Source organism: Ovis canadensis, chromosome 6 (assembly GCF_042477335.2).
Source record: "Ovis canadensis isolate MfBH-ARS-UI-01 breed Bighorn chromosome 6, ARS-UI_OviCan_v2, whole genome shotgun sequence".
In the NCBI taxonomy this organism is placed as follows: domain Eukaryota; kingdom Metazoa; phylum Chordata; class Mammalia; order Artiodactyla; family Bovidae; genus Ovis; species Ovis canadensis.
In genome coordinates this window covers 109,602,340-109,615,232 of record NC_091250.1, presented here as the reverse complement: position 1 = coordinate 109,615,232, position 12,893 = coordinate 109,602,340, and the positions used below count along the sequence as shown (strand labels likewise).

General features: G+C 43.6%; 1 protein-coding gene and 1 pseudogene across 2 annotated transcripts in view; one reads left to right on the top strand and one right to left on the bottom strand.

The window, feature by feature from the left end:
* Positions 1 to 12,893, bottom strand: part of FRAS1 (Fraser extracellular matrix complex subunit 1) — a 516,652-nt gene that overhangs the window by 234,634 nt on the left and 269,125 nt on the right. For both annotated transcript variants that reach the window (XM_069594438.1, XM_069594439.1), the window contains exon 15: positions 10,116 to 10,259. In XM_069594438.1, coding sequence (XP_069450539.1) covers positions 10,116 to 10,259 — 144 coding nt within the window. The remainder of the gene's footprint in view (positions 1 to 10,115; positions 10,260 to 12,893) is intronic.
* On the top strand, positions 2,678 to 3,767 carry LOC138442842 (heterogeneous nuclear ribonucleoprotein H3 pseudogene; annotated as a pseudogene).

Here is a 12,893-nt window from a genome sequence, read left to right as displayed (position 1 = left end):
TGTCCAAAATAGTTCATCCTATATTTCATCTGACAACCCTAGTTGGAGAGAGAATTCAGAGTTCTACTAAGCAAGGCCATGCTATAAAACTTTGGTTGAAATTACTGAGCTTTACACAATCTTCTAGGATCTACTCGTTCACTTATGCATTCAGTGAACCCTGAACACATTTCTTATACTCTGTGTCAAGCACTGTGCCAGGTAGTAGAGACACAAAATCCAAATCAACTTGGTCTCAGCTTTAAGGGGCTTGTTAAGTCTACCAGAGGGAAATAAACACATGCAACATTAGGAATACTAAATACATTGTTCAGATTGGTCTGCATAAGCATCATAAAAATTTCAACAAAATGTGTGTGGGGTAAGAAGTATGAAAGGTGAAGAAAGGATTCATGGAAGAAATGACGCTTGAGCACTGTCTTAGATATCAAGTCAGAGCATGCCAAACTGATGGGAATATACTCTCAGCTGAAGCAAAGTACAGGCCTAGAACCTGGGAAAGCCATGAACTGCAGCACATCAAGCTTTCCTGTCCTTCACCATCTCCTGGAGTTTGCTCAGGGAAAGGCTGGGAAACAGCCATTCTGTTTTTTCAGCTGGAAAAGTGGGAAGGGCCAGATTACAGAAACCTGTCTACCAGACTCCATAGTCTAGATGCTCATCTTAGGAAAGATTTCAGGAGCCTCTCTCTACACAGTTTTTGGGTTTCCCTGGTAGCTCAGATGGTAAGAATCTGCCTGCAATGCAGATTGGGTTTGATTGGGTTGGGAAGATCCCCTGGAGGAGGACAACCCACTCTAGTATTCTTGCCTAGAGAATCCCATGGACAGAGAAGCCTGGCAGGCTACTATCCATGGGGTCACAAAGAGGCGACATGACTGAAGGACTAACACTGTCACACTCACTGCAATTTTTAACATAGTAAAAATACGGCTATGTTTGTGTTTAAGCAGGAACACTTTGGCTTCAGCTGGGAGGCAGTTTGGAAGGGTGAGGAGGAGAGTTGGGGACCAAGTTGGCAAATTGTGGAAATACTCAGGGAACAAGATGACTGGGAGCTGCATCACGTCTGTGAATGAGGTGATAGATTTAAGAGTTGTGTAGGTGGAAGTATCTCAGATGGCTGCCAGGGGTCTAGTACAGGGGATGAATGATGCTACTCAAGGAACAAAAAAAAAGAGTAGGTGTGGGGGTTCATCTGGGACACGTGCAGTCCAGTAAACAGCCTGACTGACAGTTCTGAGACTCAGGGGAGGGCCCTGGGGGTCATCACATACAGGTATGCTTGTTGAAATCAGAAATGAGTTGATTTATTCAGTAAAGGGATTCCCCAGGTGGCACTTGGAGAAGGAAATGGCAACCCACTGCAGTATTCTTACCTAAAGAATCCTGTGGACAGAGGAGCTTGGCGGGCTGCCGTCCATGGGGTCGCATAGAGTCGGACACGACTGAGGCAACTTAGCATGCATGCATGCATTGGAGAAGGAAATGGCAACCCACTCCAGTGTTCTTACCTAGAGAATCCTGTGGACAGAGGAGCTTGGTGGGCTGCCGTCCATGGGGTCGCATAGAGTCGGACACGACTGAGGCAACTTAGCATGCATGCATGCATTGGAGAAGGAAATGGCAACCCACTCCAGTGTTCTTGCCTGGAGAATCCCAAGGACAGAAGAGCCTGATGGGCTGCTGTCTATGGGGTCGCACAGAGTTGGACATGACTGAAGCGACTTAGCAGCAGCAGCAGCAGGTGGTAAAGAACCCACCTGCCAATGCAGAAGACTTAAGAGACACAGGTTCGATCCCTGGGTGGGAAAGATCCCCTGGATAAGGGTACCGCAAGCCACTCCAGTATTCTTGCCTGGAGGGCTACAGTCCACAGACAGGACAGAATTGGACATGACTGGAGCGACTTAGGATGCAAACATGCGTAAGAAGATGTATTGTTTCTCCAGCACTGTAAAAGCCCAAGGCAAATACAGACCCCAGGAGACGTTTATTAAAAGAGAAGAGTTTGAATAATTGCTGAAAGCATATCTAGGAGAAAGAAGGGAGATACATTCAAAAGTACAGATGGAGAGATTAGCCTTGAACAGAACAAAGTCCTCCTTTGCTGAACAGAAAGCAAAGTTGAGGGTAAATGCAGTCGCAAGTAAGTCTATGACTCAATCTACTTCACACTCATGGATAAATTCTTTAAAAACAAACAAACAAACTTCTTCTCAATATCAGAGAACCAATGATTCAGGAATAGAGAACTACTGAGAGATTTATTCTGTCTGTTCTCTTAATCTACCTACACCATCCTAACTTCCTGAGAAATACTTAAAGAACTTGAGGGAAAATATGGCAATTGATGGAGTCAAACAAAGGATAAAAGGAAAAATATATCCATTTGAATGCAGAGTTCCAAACAATAGCAAGGAGAGATAAGAAAGCCTTTCTCAATAACCATACTTCCTTAATAACCACACTCTAATGTTCATGAATACTAACTAAAAGTGAACAGGGGGCAGTTGCCACGGCTGGAGACAGCTGAAAAAACCTTTGTGGGAGCGATACACAAGGTGGGCAACTTCTCCCTCCTCACAACCAGACCCCATGGGCACCGGAGTCAGCACTACTGTTACCCACCAGGGCATTTGAAGTGAAAAGGGCATTTCAATCAAACAGTATTGAGATGGATTGGCTTGTGAAACATAATGGCCCAAACGATACTAGTGATGGACAGAACAACTTTGTGGACTGCCATCTGATTGCGGCAAAGAGGAAATAGTTCTTTCAAGGGTTGGAGATCGTGCCGAATGGGATAACGCTGGCAATGGACTACCACAGGAGAAGCACAGGGGAGGCCTTCATGCCTTTGCTTCAAGGAAGACAGCAGAAAACGCACTGGGGAAACACAAGGAAAGAATGAGGCACAGGGATATTGAGAACCTCAGAAGTAGCACAAGGAAATCAAAGGATTTTATGATCCACCAAGAAGTTTGCTGGGCCAGCAACCAGGACCACACGATAGACCAATAGGAGGAAGACGAAATTATTATGCAGCTGGGCACGGAAGCGTGTATGACAGAATTCGATGAGAAGATGACAGGTATGATGGTGATTATGGAGGTTTTGATGACTGTGGCGGCCACAGTGATTATGGCTACGGACGCGATGGCTTTGATGACAGCATGAGCAATGGAAGAGGTATGGGAGGACATGGCTACGGAGGACGTGGTGATGCAAGTTCTGATTTTCATGGTAGTCATTTTGTACATATGAGAGGAGTACCTTTTCAAGCAACTGGAGACGACATTGCTAATTTCTTCTCACCATGAAATTCAATCCAAGTGCATATTGATATCGGAGCTGATGGCAGGGCAACAGGAGAAGAAGATGTAGAGTTTGTGACAGATGAAGATGCATCATGTCCAAAGATGAGAATAACATGCAACATCGGTACATTGAACTCTCCTTGAACTGAACTGCTGGAAGGCGGCTCAGGAATGGGAGGTCACGGCAGAGATGGAATGGATAATCAAGGAGGCCACAGATCAGCTGTAAGGATGGGAATGGGGAACAATTACAGTGGCGGATACGGTACTCCTGATGGCTTGAGTCATTCTGGCCTGGGTGGTGGAGGCAACAGCAGTTACTATGGGCAAGGTGGCCTGAGTGGAAGCGGACCACGTGGGATGTATATAACCATGGATATAAAAGTCCTACAGACATCATCTGGTCTCCTAGACTTTCTTATAGATTTCCTTTCTTTTGTATTTTAAGAATTTTATAATGACTGAAGGAAGGTGTTTTCAAAATACTACTTAGTAGAGCGACAGATTGTGATGGGAAAATTTGTTTTCTGTAGGTTTTATTTGTTGTATGTGTGCGTGTGTGCTAAGTCATTTCAGTACTGTCTGACTCTTTGCGACCCTACGGACTATATCCCACCAGACTCCCTGTCTGTGGGATTCTCCAGGCAAGACTACTGGAGTGGGTTACCATGCCCTCCTCCAAAGGATCTTCCCAACCCAGAGACCAAACTAGTGATCTCCTATATCTCCTGCACTTGCAGGTGGGTTCTTTACCACTAGTACCACCTGGGAAGCCATCTGACTTAAAAAATAAATTTTTACGTTCAAACCACTGATGCTGATACTTTCTATATACCGGCTACTCCTAAGAATGTGCTGCTTTCATAAGATTAAGGTTGATGTATTTTACTATTAGCACTACAAGAAGTGAAAAATGAAATCAAAAGTCACTCAGTTGTGTCCGACTCTACGACCCCATGGACTATATAGTCCTTGGAATTCTCCACGCCAGAATACTGGAATGGGTAGCCTTTCCCTTCCCTAGGGGATCTTCCCAACCCAGGGACTGAACCCAGGTCTCCCACTTGCAGGCGGATTCTTTACCAGCTGAGCCATTATGCCTACTGTTTAAAGATTTAAGACACAAATCCATGTCTTGAGAGTCTTACCACTGGATTTTGCATCTGATGTTTGGAGTTTTAGAGCCATTGCATTAAAAAATAATTATATGTGGCAAAGAAAAAGGTACTTTTTACTGTTAATCCCTTTAATCAATATGGCATTTTTCCAAACTAGCTAATGGATCAAAATAAAACCTGTTGATGTGAATTCAGTTATTAAACTTGCTACTTGGTTTTTCTAGAAATGTTATTAATGTAATAAATATCAAGGTGGGAGGTAAGTAAAAAGCAAAGAAAGGGATAATTTGCCCAATCAGACATTGAGACATATTGCAAAGCAATAGCAATTAAGGAGTAAAACAAACAATGGGACAGTGGTATAGGAATAGAAATTTAGACCATGAAATACCTCAGAGACAGACCTATGTGCATATGAAAATTTAATATCCAATAAAGATCACTGGAGAAAGTTAGATTGAATGCTGGGAAAACTGGATCATGAAACGGAGAAAAATCAAACTGCATCTCACAGAAGTGGACTCTAGATGGATGAGCCTACATAAAGTTAAAACTGAAATTAATAGAATTTCTTCTATTAATTACAGTATAATTTCTTTGTGAACTTGATCAGGGTAGGTAGGTCTTTATCTTAAAATTTCAAAAGCAAAAAGTTAAAGTGTAAAATGATGAATTACTTATTTTTGTTCAATGAAGGGTACCACATTAAAGGTTAAAAAGCAACAAAATGGGAAAATGTTTGTATATTTAAGAACTGACAGAGTTAGTATCACAAAGTGCAAAGAACTCTGTAAAATCAACAATGAAAAGGAAGCAAGGCCAGTGAAACAATGAGAAAGATACATTAAAAAGCAATTTATCAAAGAGGAAACACAAAAGTCCAACAGGAGTTGAAGATAATCTCAAACTTATTAATAATCAGAAATAGGCAAATTAAAACAGAATGCCCCTGTATACCTAATGACCAGAAAAAAACTTGAAGTTTGATAATGTCAAGTCATGGCCAGAAAGTGGAGATGAGACAGTCCTGATGCTTGGGAGTATAGATGCTGGTGAGCCACCTGGCACTACTTAGTCCCATAATGAAATCGCAGAATCAACACATAAAGAATAAACTTAAATTAAAAAAAGAAACCAGTAATTCTGTTCTGGGGTTATCCATCCTAGGGAACCTTCCCCACACCTCCACAGGCTCATCGAAGGACATATTGGAGGTTGCTCACAGGTGTTCCCTAGTGATGGACAGATGTGGGGAGTCTGTCCCTGGGAGAGTGGGAATGCAGACCAGGAAGGACCACGCAGCAGTGAGAAGCAAACACCTAGATGCTACAGCAACATGGGTGAATCTGAAAGGCATACTGCTGAGTTAAAAAAGGACAACATAAACTGGTATGAACTCTATAACATGGTATCATTTGAGAAAAATATACATATACGTACAGAGAATAGCATTTCAATATATACATTACTATATGTAAAATAGATGACCTGTGCAAGTTGGATGCATTAAGCAGGGCACCCAAAGCCGGTGCTCTGGGACGACCCAGAAGGATGGGGTGGGGAGAGAGGTGGGAGGGGGGTTCAGGATGGGGGAGCCACATGTATACTGGTAGCTGATTCATGTTGATGTGTGGCAAGAACCATCACAATACTGTAATTATTTGCCAAAGAAAACAAATTAATTTAAAAAACACGGTATCATTTAAGAAAAATATACATGTACTCACTGAAAACAAAACTCATTTTACATGAGCCCATAAAAACAAAAGGATAAAAAATTTACAATAGTTGCCCAGGTAAGGAAGGGAAATCAGTATAAAAGGAAGGAAGGAAAGAGAAGAAAAAGAGAGGCGGAAGGAAGAGAGAATGTCTAACAGAAACCTCTGACTCTGCTTTGATTTATGTGTTAGCCAGAGCCAGAAAAGCCCTTCATAACAGCACAGGTACTTACATGACTAAACAATGAGGAGGTTTTGTCCTTCGAATTTCCCCACCCTTTATACCTAATATTTGTAAAACTCAAAGCATGTACCACAGACAAACTTGGTTGTTGTAAATTCTTTTAGCCATTGCACAGCACCATTTATAACAGGTTGTGCTGGATTTTTCTCAGCACTCAACTTGAGATTTCTACAGATATGGGTTGCTTGGGTTATAAATTATTAAACCAACACCAGCCGGGCTTTATCTCAAATAGCACTAATCTGAATTGAAAGTAAGCCAGCTTATCACCATCAGACGTCTAAATTAACATTCCGATAGCAATCAGTCACTCCGTTCACCGTTGCTTTAGAACATATTTATACAAACCTTTCTGAAGGCATTTGACACAGACTAACAGAACTCGAACAATTTTATGAAGAGCGTAAACTCCAGCTTTGTCGATCAAAAGGGCCATTGGTCAATGCCAATGGCATCACAAAGTCTAGTATCTGCTAAGCACATAGCAGGCATTCGCTAATTAACCAATGGTCAGTTGACTGGTTGGCTGACTAATGTCAGCAGTGGTCCATCCTTGTGTTTGAAAGTTCTCCTTCTGCTTTGTTTCAAAATGTATACAGATAGCATTTCAGATGTATACTTTCTCCCAAAGCCACCTGTTCAGCAGTCTTCTTTTAAATTCTTCCAGTCTGTAAGGAGGTCTGGTTTTCTTCACTCAACCTCTTAGCCCAAGTAGACTCCCACCCCTCACTGCCTCAGGCTCACACTAACTGGGTATCACTCCTTTTACATACACGCATCCCTAGCAAAAGTTGCTTTCTCAATCCAGATAACATCATCTCGGTAGCAGGTCTGTGTCACCGATCCCGACAGTGACAGTAGCCAGTTTCCTTGGGGGAATTAAAAGGGTAGATGCCCCCAGGCCTTTGAATTAGTGCAAATTTGACATCTGCCAACCTTAGGGGAATACATCTGGCTTAATTGAGCAGGGAAGTGATGCTGGCAGAAAAAGATTAAAACGCTCAGGGCAATGGCAGCCTGGTTCTTTCCTCATTCTCTCCTGAATCCACACAAAAGCCACCTGTGACTTGTCCAAATCGAGTGAGGTTTCTCACACCAGAGATACTGATGGATCCCTGCACGGCTTTAAGCAAGCAGCTGCCAAGAGCTCTCTCTTCTCTGAGACAATTTGTCAAGTCTCAGAGATCATCTCATGTGTGCTGTTGCTCAGTAAACAAAATGAGCATAATAACTTGAGAATGTTTTATGGGCTGCACATTATTTTAATTTAGTGGACTTAGTTATAAAAAAGAAAAAAATGCATGAGACAGGGTGCTTAGGGCCGGTGCACTGGGATGACCCTGAGTAATGGGATGGGGAGGGAGTTGGAAGGGGGATTCAGGATGGGGAACACATGTACACCCATGGCTGATTCATGTCAATGTATGGCAAAAACCACTACAATATTGCAAAGTAATTAGCCTCCAATTAAAATAAGTTTAAAAAATCTTTTAATGTCATCTGACTTTTCAATATTGACCATCACAAGAAACTTGATTCAAACCTTTCATTCAGGTGCTCACCCTGTGGAACAGCCACAGGGATAGCTGGCTGATCTAAAGACTGACAGAGATGCAAGAGGCGCAGATTTGATCCCCGGGTCAGGAAGATCCCCTGAAGGAGGGAATGGCAACCCACTTCAGTATTTTTGCCTGGAGAATCCCCATGGACAGAGAAGCCCAGTGGGCTCTAGTCCAAGGGGTCACAAAGAGGCAGACATGACTGAGTATGCACGTACACAGGCACAGGAAGATAAGGAAGAAGGAGGAGAAGAGGGTCAAGGGAAAGGAGGAGAGGGGACCGGAAATGGGCAGAGGTGCATAAAGAGGGATCATGGTCTAGCAGCACCAGAGCGGTTATTAGGCAGTTAAGGTCTAAACCCAGAAGACCCAGCATGAATCCCAACTCTGCACCTCATTAGCTCTGTGACCTTAGGCAAGCTTCTTAGTCTCTCTGCTCCCTCATCTGAGAACAGAGGATGATGATAATTACCTCAGAAAATTGTGAGGATTAAACACTAAACACAAAGCACTTATTTTGTACCAGGCACTGTGTTAAATGTCTCACTTACATTAATTCAGTCTTGGCATGGCCTTCTGAGTTAGGTGTGTGCTGCTGTAACAAATGACCACAGATGTAGCTTAAAGCAACACACATTTATTATCATACAGCTTAAGAGATCAGAAGTCCTAAAATCAAAGCATTAGCAGGACTGCATTACTCTGGGAAGCTCTGGGTGGGAGAATCCATTTCTTTGTTTATTCCTGTCTCTTTCCAGGCTCCATAGGCTGCCTGCATGCTCATGGTCCCTTCCCAGCATCGCTCCCAAAGTCTGCTTCTGTTTCTGGTCTCCTTTTCTGATTCTGATCCTCCTGCCTCCCTATTAGGACCCTTGTGATTACACAGGTTCATTCAGATAATCCAGGGTAACCACCCCTACCTCAAGATCCTTACCTTAATCATACCTGCTGCTGCTGCAAAGTTGCTACAGTCTGTGTCCAACTCTGTGCGACCCCATAGACGGCAGCCCACCAGGGTCCCGTCCCTGGGATTCTCCAGGCAAGAACACTGGAGTGGGTTGCCCTTTCCTTCTCCAATGCATGAAAGTGAAAAGTGAAAGTGAAGTCGCTCAGTCGTGTCCGACTCTTAGCGACCACATGGACTGCAGCCTACCAGGCTCCTCTGTCCATGGGATTTTCTAGGCAAGAGTACTGGAGTGGGGTGCCATTGCCTTCTCCTTAATCATACCTACAAAGTCTCTTTTGCCACCTGAGGCAGAATATTCACACATGCTACTGATTGCATCTTTGAGGCGCCATTCTGTCTCCCACAGGTAGGACTATTGTCCGCATTTAACAAATGGGAAATTGACACAGGAAGAGATTAAGTAACCTGCCCCAGGTCATGCTTTTTCTCCCAACATGTTCCTGCCTCTCAGTGCGTTAATGTTTAGCACATGGGACTGTGCTCTGCACAAGGAGCACGAAGTTGGGTTAACTCTTATTGTCTGCAGTTGTCTGGAAGGTTGAATAGGCAATAACTGCCTCAGTTTCAATTCAAGGGCACAAACATCAAAAGCAGGGTGGCCCTTGGCTGGCCTGGGAGTCCCAAAGAGTACCTTGGTCCCCATGAAAATATGGAAGCTGGGCTCCTCTCCCTCCAGCTATGGGTCTGAAGCAAGTGGCCTGAGTCTCGTGGTCTTCATATGCATGCAGGACAAGGTTACAGAGAGCACCCAACCTAACAAGCAGTTGGGGAACAAAGGTATTCAAAGGGATTCTGTCACTGGGAAAAACATGTTCCACAAACTACTAAAACACTGCCAATTCTAATGTGCTACGTGTGTGCTCAATCACATCTGACTCTTTGCGACTTCGTGGTCTGTAGCCCACCAAGCTCCTCAGTCCATGGGAATTCCCAGGCAAGAGTACTGGAGTGGGTTGACATTTCTTTCTTCAGGGGATCTTCCCAAAAAAGGGACTGAACCTGCATCTCCTGCATAGGCAGGCAGATTCTTTACCACCGAGCCACCTGGGAAGCCCCATTGGGAATGCAAACTTAGCATCGTTTGCATGTTTGTTGAGTAGAAGTGATGGTTTTTGGTGCTATGATTTGAATGAAACAAGGGATGTGGGAAGAGCAAAAACCGCTTTGGCCTGCAAAGTGGGGCACTTACCACTGCAGGTCCCCTGCTTGTTGTAAAACCCGTTGCCACAGCTGCTCTCACAGCCACCCTCTCTCAGCACGTGGAGGGGCTCTCTGCAGGCCAGGCAGTGCTTCTCTGTGGGACCCCAGCAGGCGGCACAGGACTCGTGGCAGGCTGCAGGAAGAACCCAGAGTAGAAAAGACTGACTGCAATTTTTCTTTCAAAGGCTTTAGAATTTATAAGGAGGATGTTGGAACCTTCAGTCCTAAACCACTAGGCACATATGTGCACCACAGGAGAAAAAAACCACCCCCCACCAAAAAATAAAAGAAAAACATTTCCTGTTGGCCAGAGGCATAGCTTCTATAAATTACTGCTAAGAGAACTGGAACAGGAAACCAGAGGCTTTTGAATAATGGGAATCACAGGGAATGGAATCATAATTTTCTAGACAAATACAGTCAGTCTAGTGAAATTAGAAGGCCCTCCATCACCTTGCCTTCGAAACCACACAACAAAGTGTCAAAGTAGATAACTGCACTCAACCTCCAACATATCAAGCATCTGCTTATGAGGGATGCCATGCACTCTTGAGAGTCCCTTGGACAGCAAGAAGATCCAACCAGTCCATCCTAAAGGAGATCAGTCCTGGGTGTTCACTGGAAGGACTGATGTTGAGGCTGAAACTCCAATACTTTGACCACCTGATGCAAAGAGCTGACTCATTTGAAAAGACTCTGATGCTGGGAAAGATTGAGGGTGGGAGGAGAAGGGGACGACAGAGGATGAGATGGTTGGATGGTATCACTGACTTGATGGACATGAGTTTGAGTAAACTCCGGGAGTTGGTGATGGACAGGGAGACCTGGCGTGCTGCAGTTCATGGGGTCGCAAATATTCAGACACGACTGAGTGACTGAACTGATTCTGATGCACTCTTACTCTTGAATAGACTTTGAAAGATCCAGTACTGTTTGACATTTGTTGCTCCTTCCCTCCCTTTCCACCTCTCCCCAACCCTAGCTGTCCCACCCTCATTTTCCCTCCCAACTCTTACAGCTCAGCCTCTGGTTTCCCTATAGCATCTGCTCTAAACTTGTATCTTTAGGACTCACGAAGCCTGCCTTTCCCTTATACCTTAGATTTTTAACTATATGTTATTTCTAGACCAGAGTTATTCCTTTAAGGTTTGACCATCTCCTCCTTTTCCAGCGTTTGATTGTTTTATTACTATTTATTCTTGCTCTTCATCTTAGGTCTATAAAGAGAGGTCTATTCTGAATGATTGAATATATTCAGATTTGGTACACTGTCTGTAGGGCTAACAACATCCATCCTTCTGTTAGTGTATAGGCTGTGTGCTTAGTTTCATCTGACTCTTTGCAACCCCATGGACTGTAGCCCACCAGGTTCCTCTGTCCATGGGGATTTTCCAGGCAAGAATACTGGAGTAGATTGCCATGTCCTCCCCCAGGGGATCTTCCCAACCCAGGGATCAAACTCACATCTCCTGCATTACATGTGGATTCTTTACCATTTGAGCCACTAGGAAGCCCAAGTATACTGGAGTGGTTAGCCCTTCCCTTCTCCAAGGGATCTTCCTGATGCAGGGTTTGAACTGGGATCTCCTGCACTGCAGGTGGATTCTTTACTCACTGAGCTATCAGGGAAGCCCCTGTTAGTGTGTCCTGATTTTCAAAATGTTTTCTTTACAATGGAGCACAACCTATTTTTCAGAGATATTCATTCTGACCAGAATTGGCAGAGAGAATGCTTTTGCTGGTCACAGGTGATTTGGGAGCTATACCTAACTTACTTAATTAGGTGTCCCTTTGGAATCAGAAGAAAGGAGGCCTACATGGCAAGTCTCAAGACCTAGTCCTCTCCTGTCATTCTAAACTGCAAAGAAAGGCTTTAATTTCAGACAACTTTTCTCTCCAATAGACTTAGATATAAATGCAAATTGTGTTAAGTGTTAGGAAGAGCTCTTCCTAACAGCTAACAGTAGTGGATACCTTGTGATACTGATTATATGCGAAATCTGAAAAAAAAAAAAAGTTACAAACGAACTTATTTACAAAACAGAAACAGACTCACAGACTTGGAGAAAGAACTTAGAGTTACCAGAGTGGAAGAGCATGGGAGGAGGGATAGTTAGGGAGTTTGGACTTAATATGTACATTTTATGTATCCATTTAAACGGATCCATTCAATATGTATTCATCCATACATTTAATATGATACATCCATCAATATGTATCCATTTAAAATGGATAACCAACAAGCAACTACTGTACAGCACAGGGAACTCTGCTAAATATTATGTAACAACCTAAATGGGGAAAGAATTCGAAAAAGTATGCTGCTGCTGCTGCTAAGTCACGTCAGTCGTGTCCGACTCTGTGCGACCCCATAGATGGCAGCCCAACAGGCTCCTCTGTCCTTGGGATTCTCCAGGCAAGAACACTGGAGTGGGTTGCCATTTCCTTCCCCAGTGCATGAAAGTGAAAATTGAAAGTGAAGTCGCTCAGTCGTGTCCGACTCTTAGCGACCACATGGACTAAGGCCTACCAGGCTCCTCCACCTGTGGGATTCTCCAGGCTAGAGTACTGGAGTGGGTTGTCATTGCCTTCTCCTCGAAAAAGTATAGATACATGTAAATGTGTAACTGAAGCCCTTTGCTGTACACCTAAAACTAATACATTGTTGATCAACTATACTCTAATATAAAATTAAAAGTTAAAAAAAAAAAAAGAATAACAGTAGTGGGAGTGTAAGGGACTGACTAAGGAAGACCTGAAGAATGAG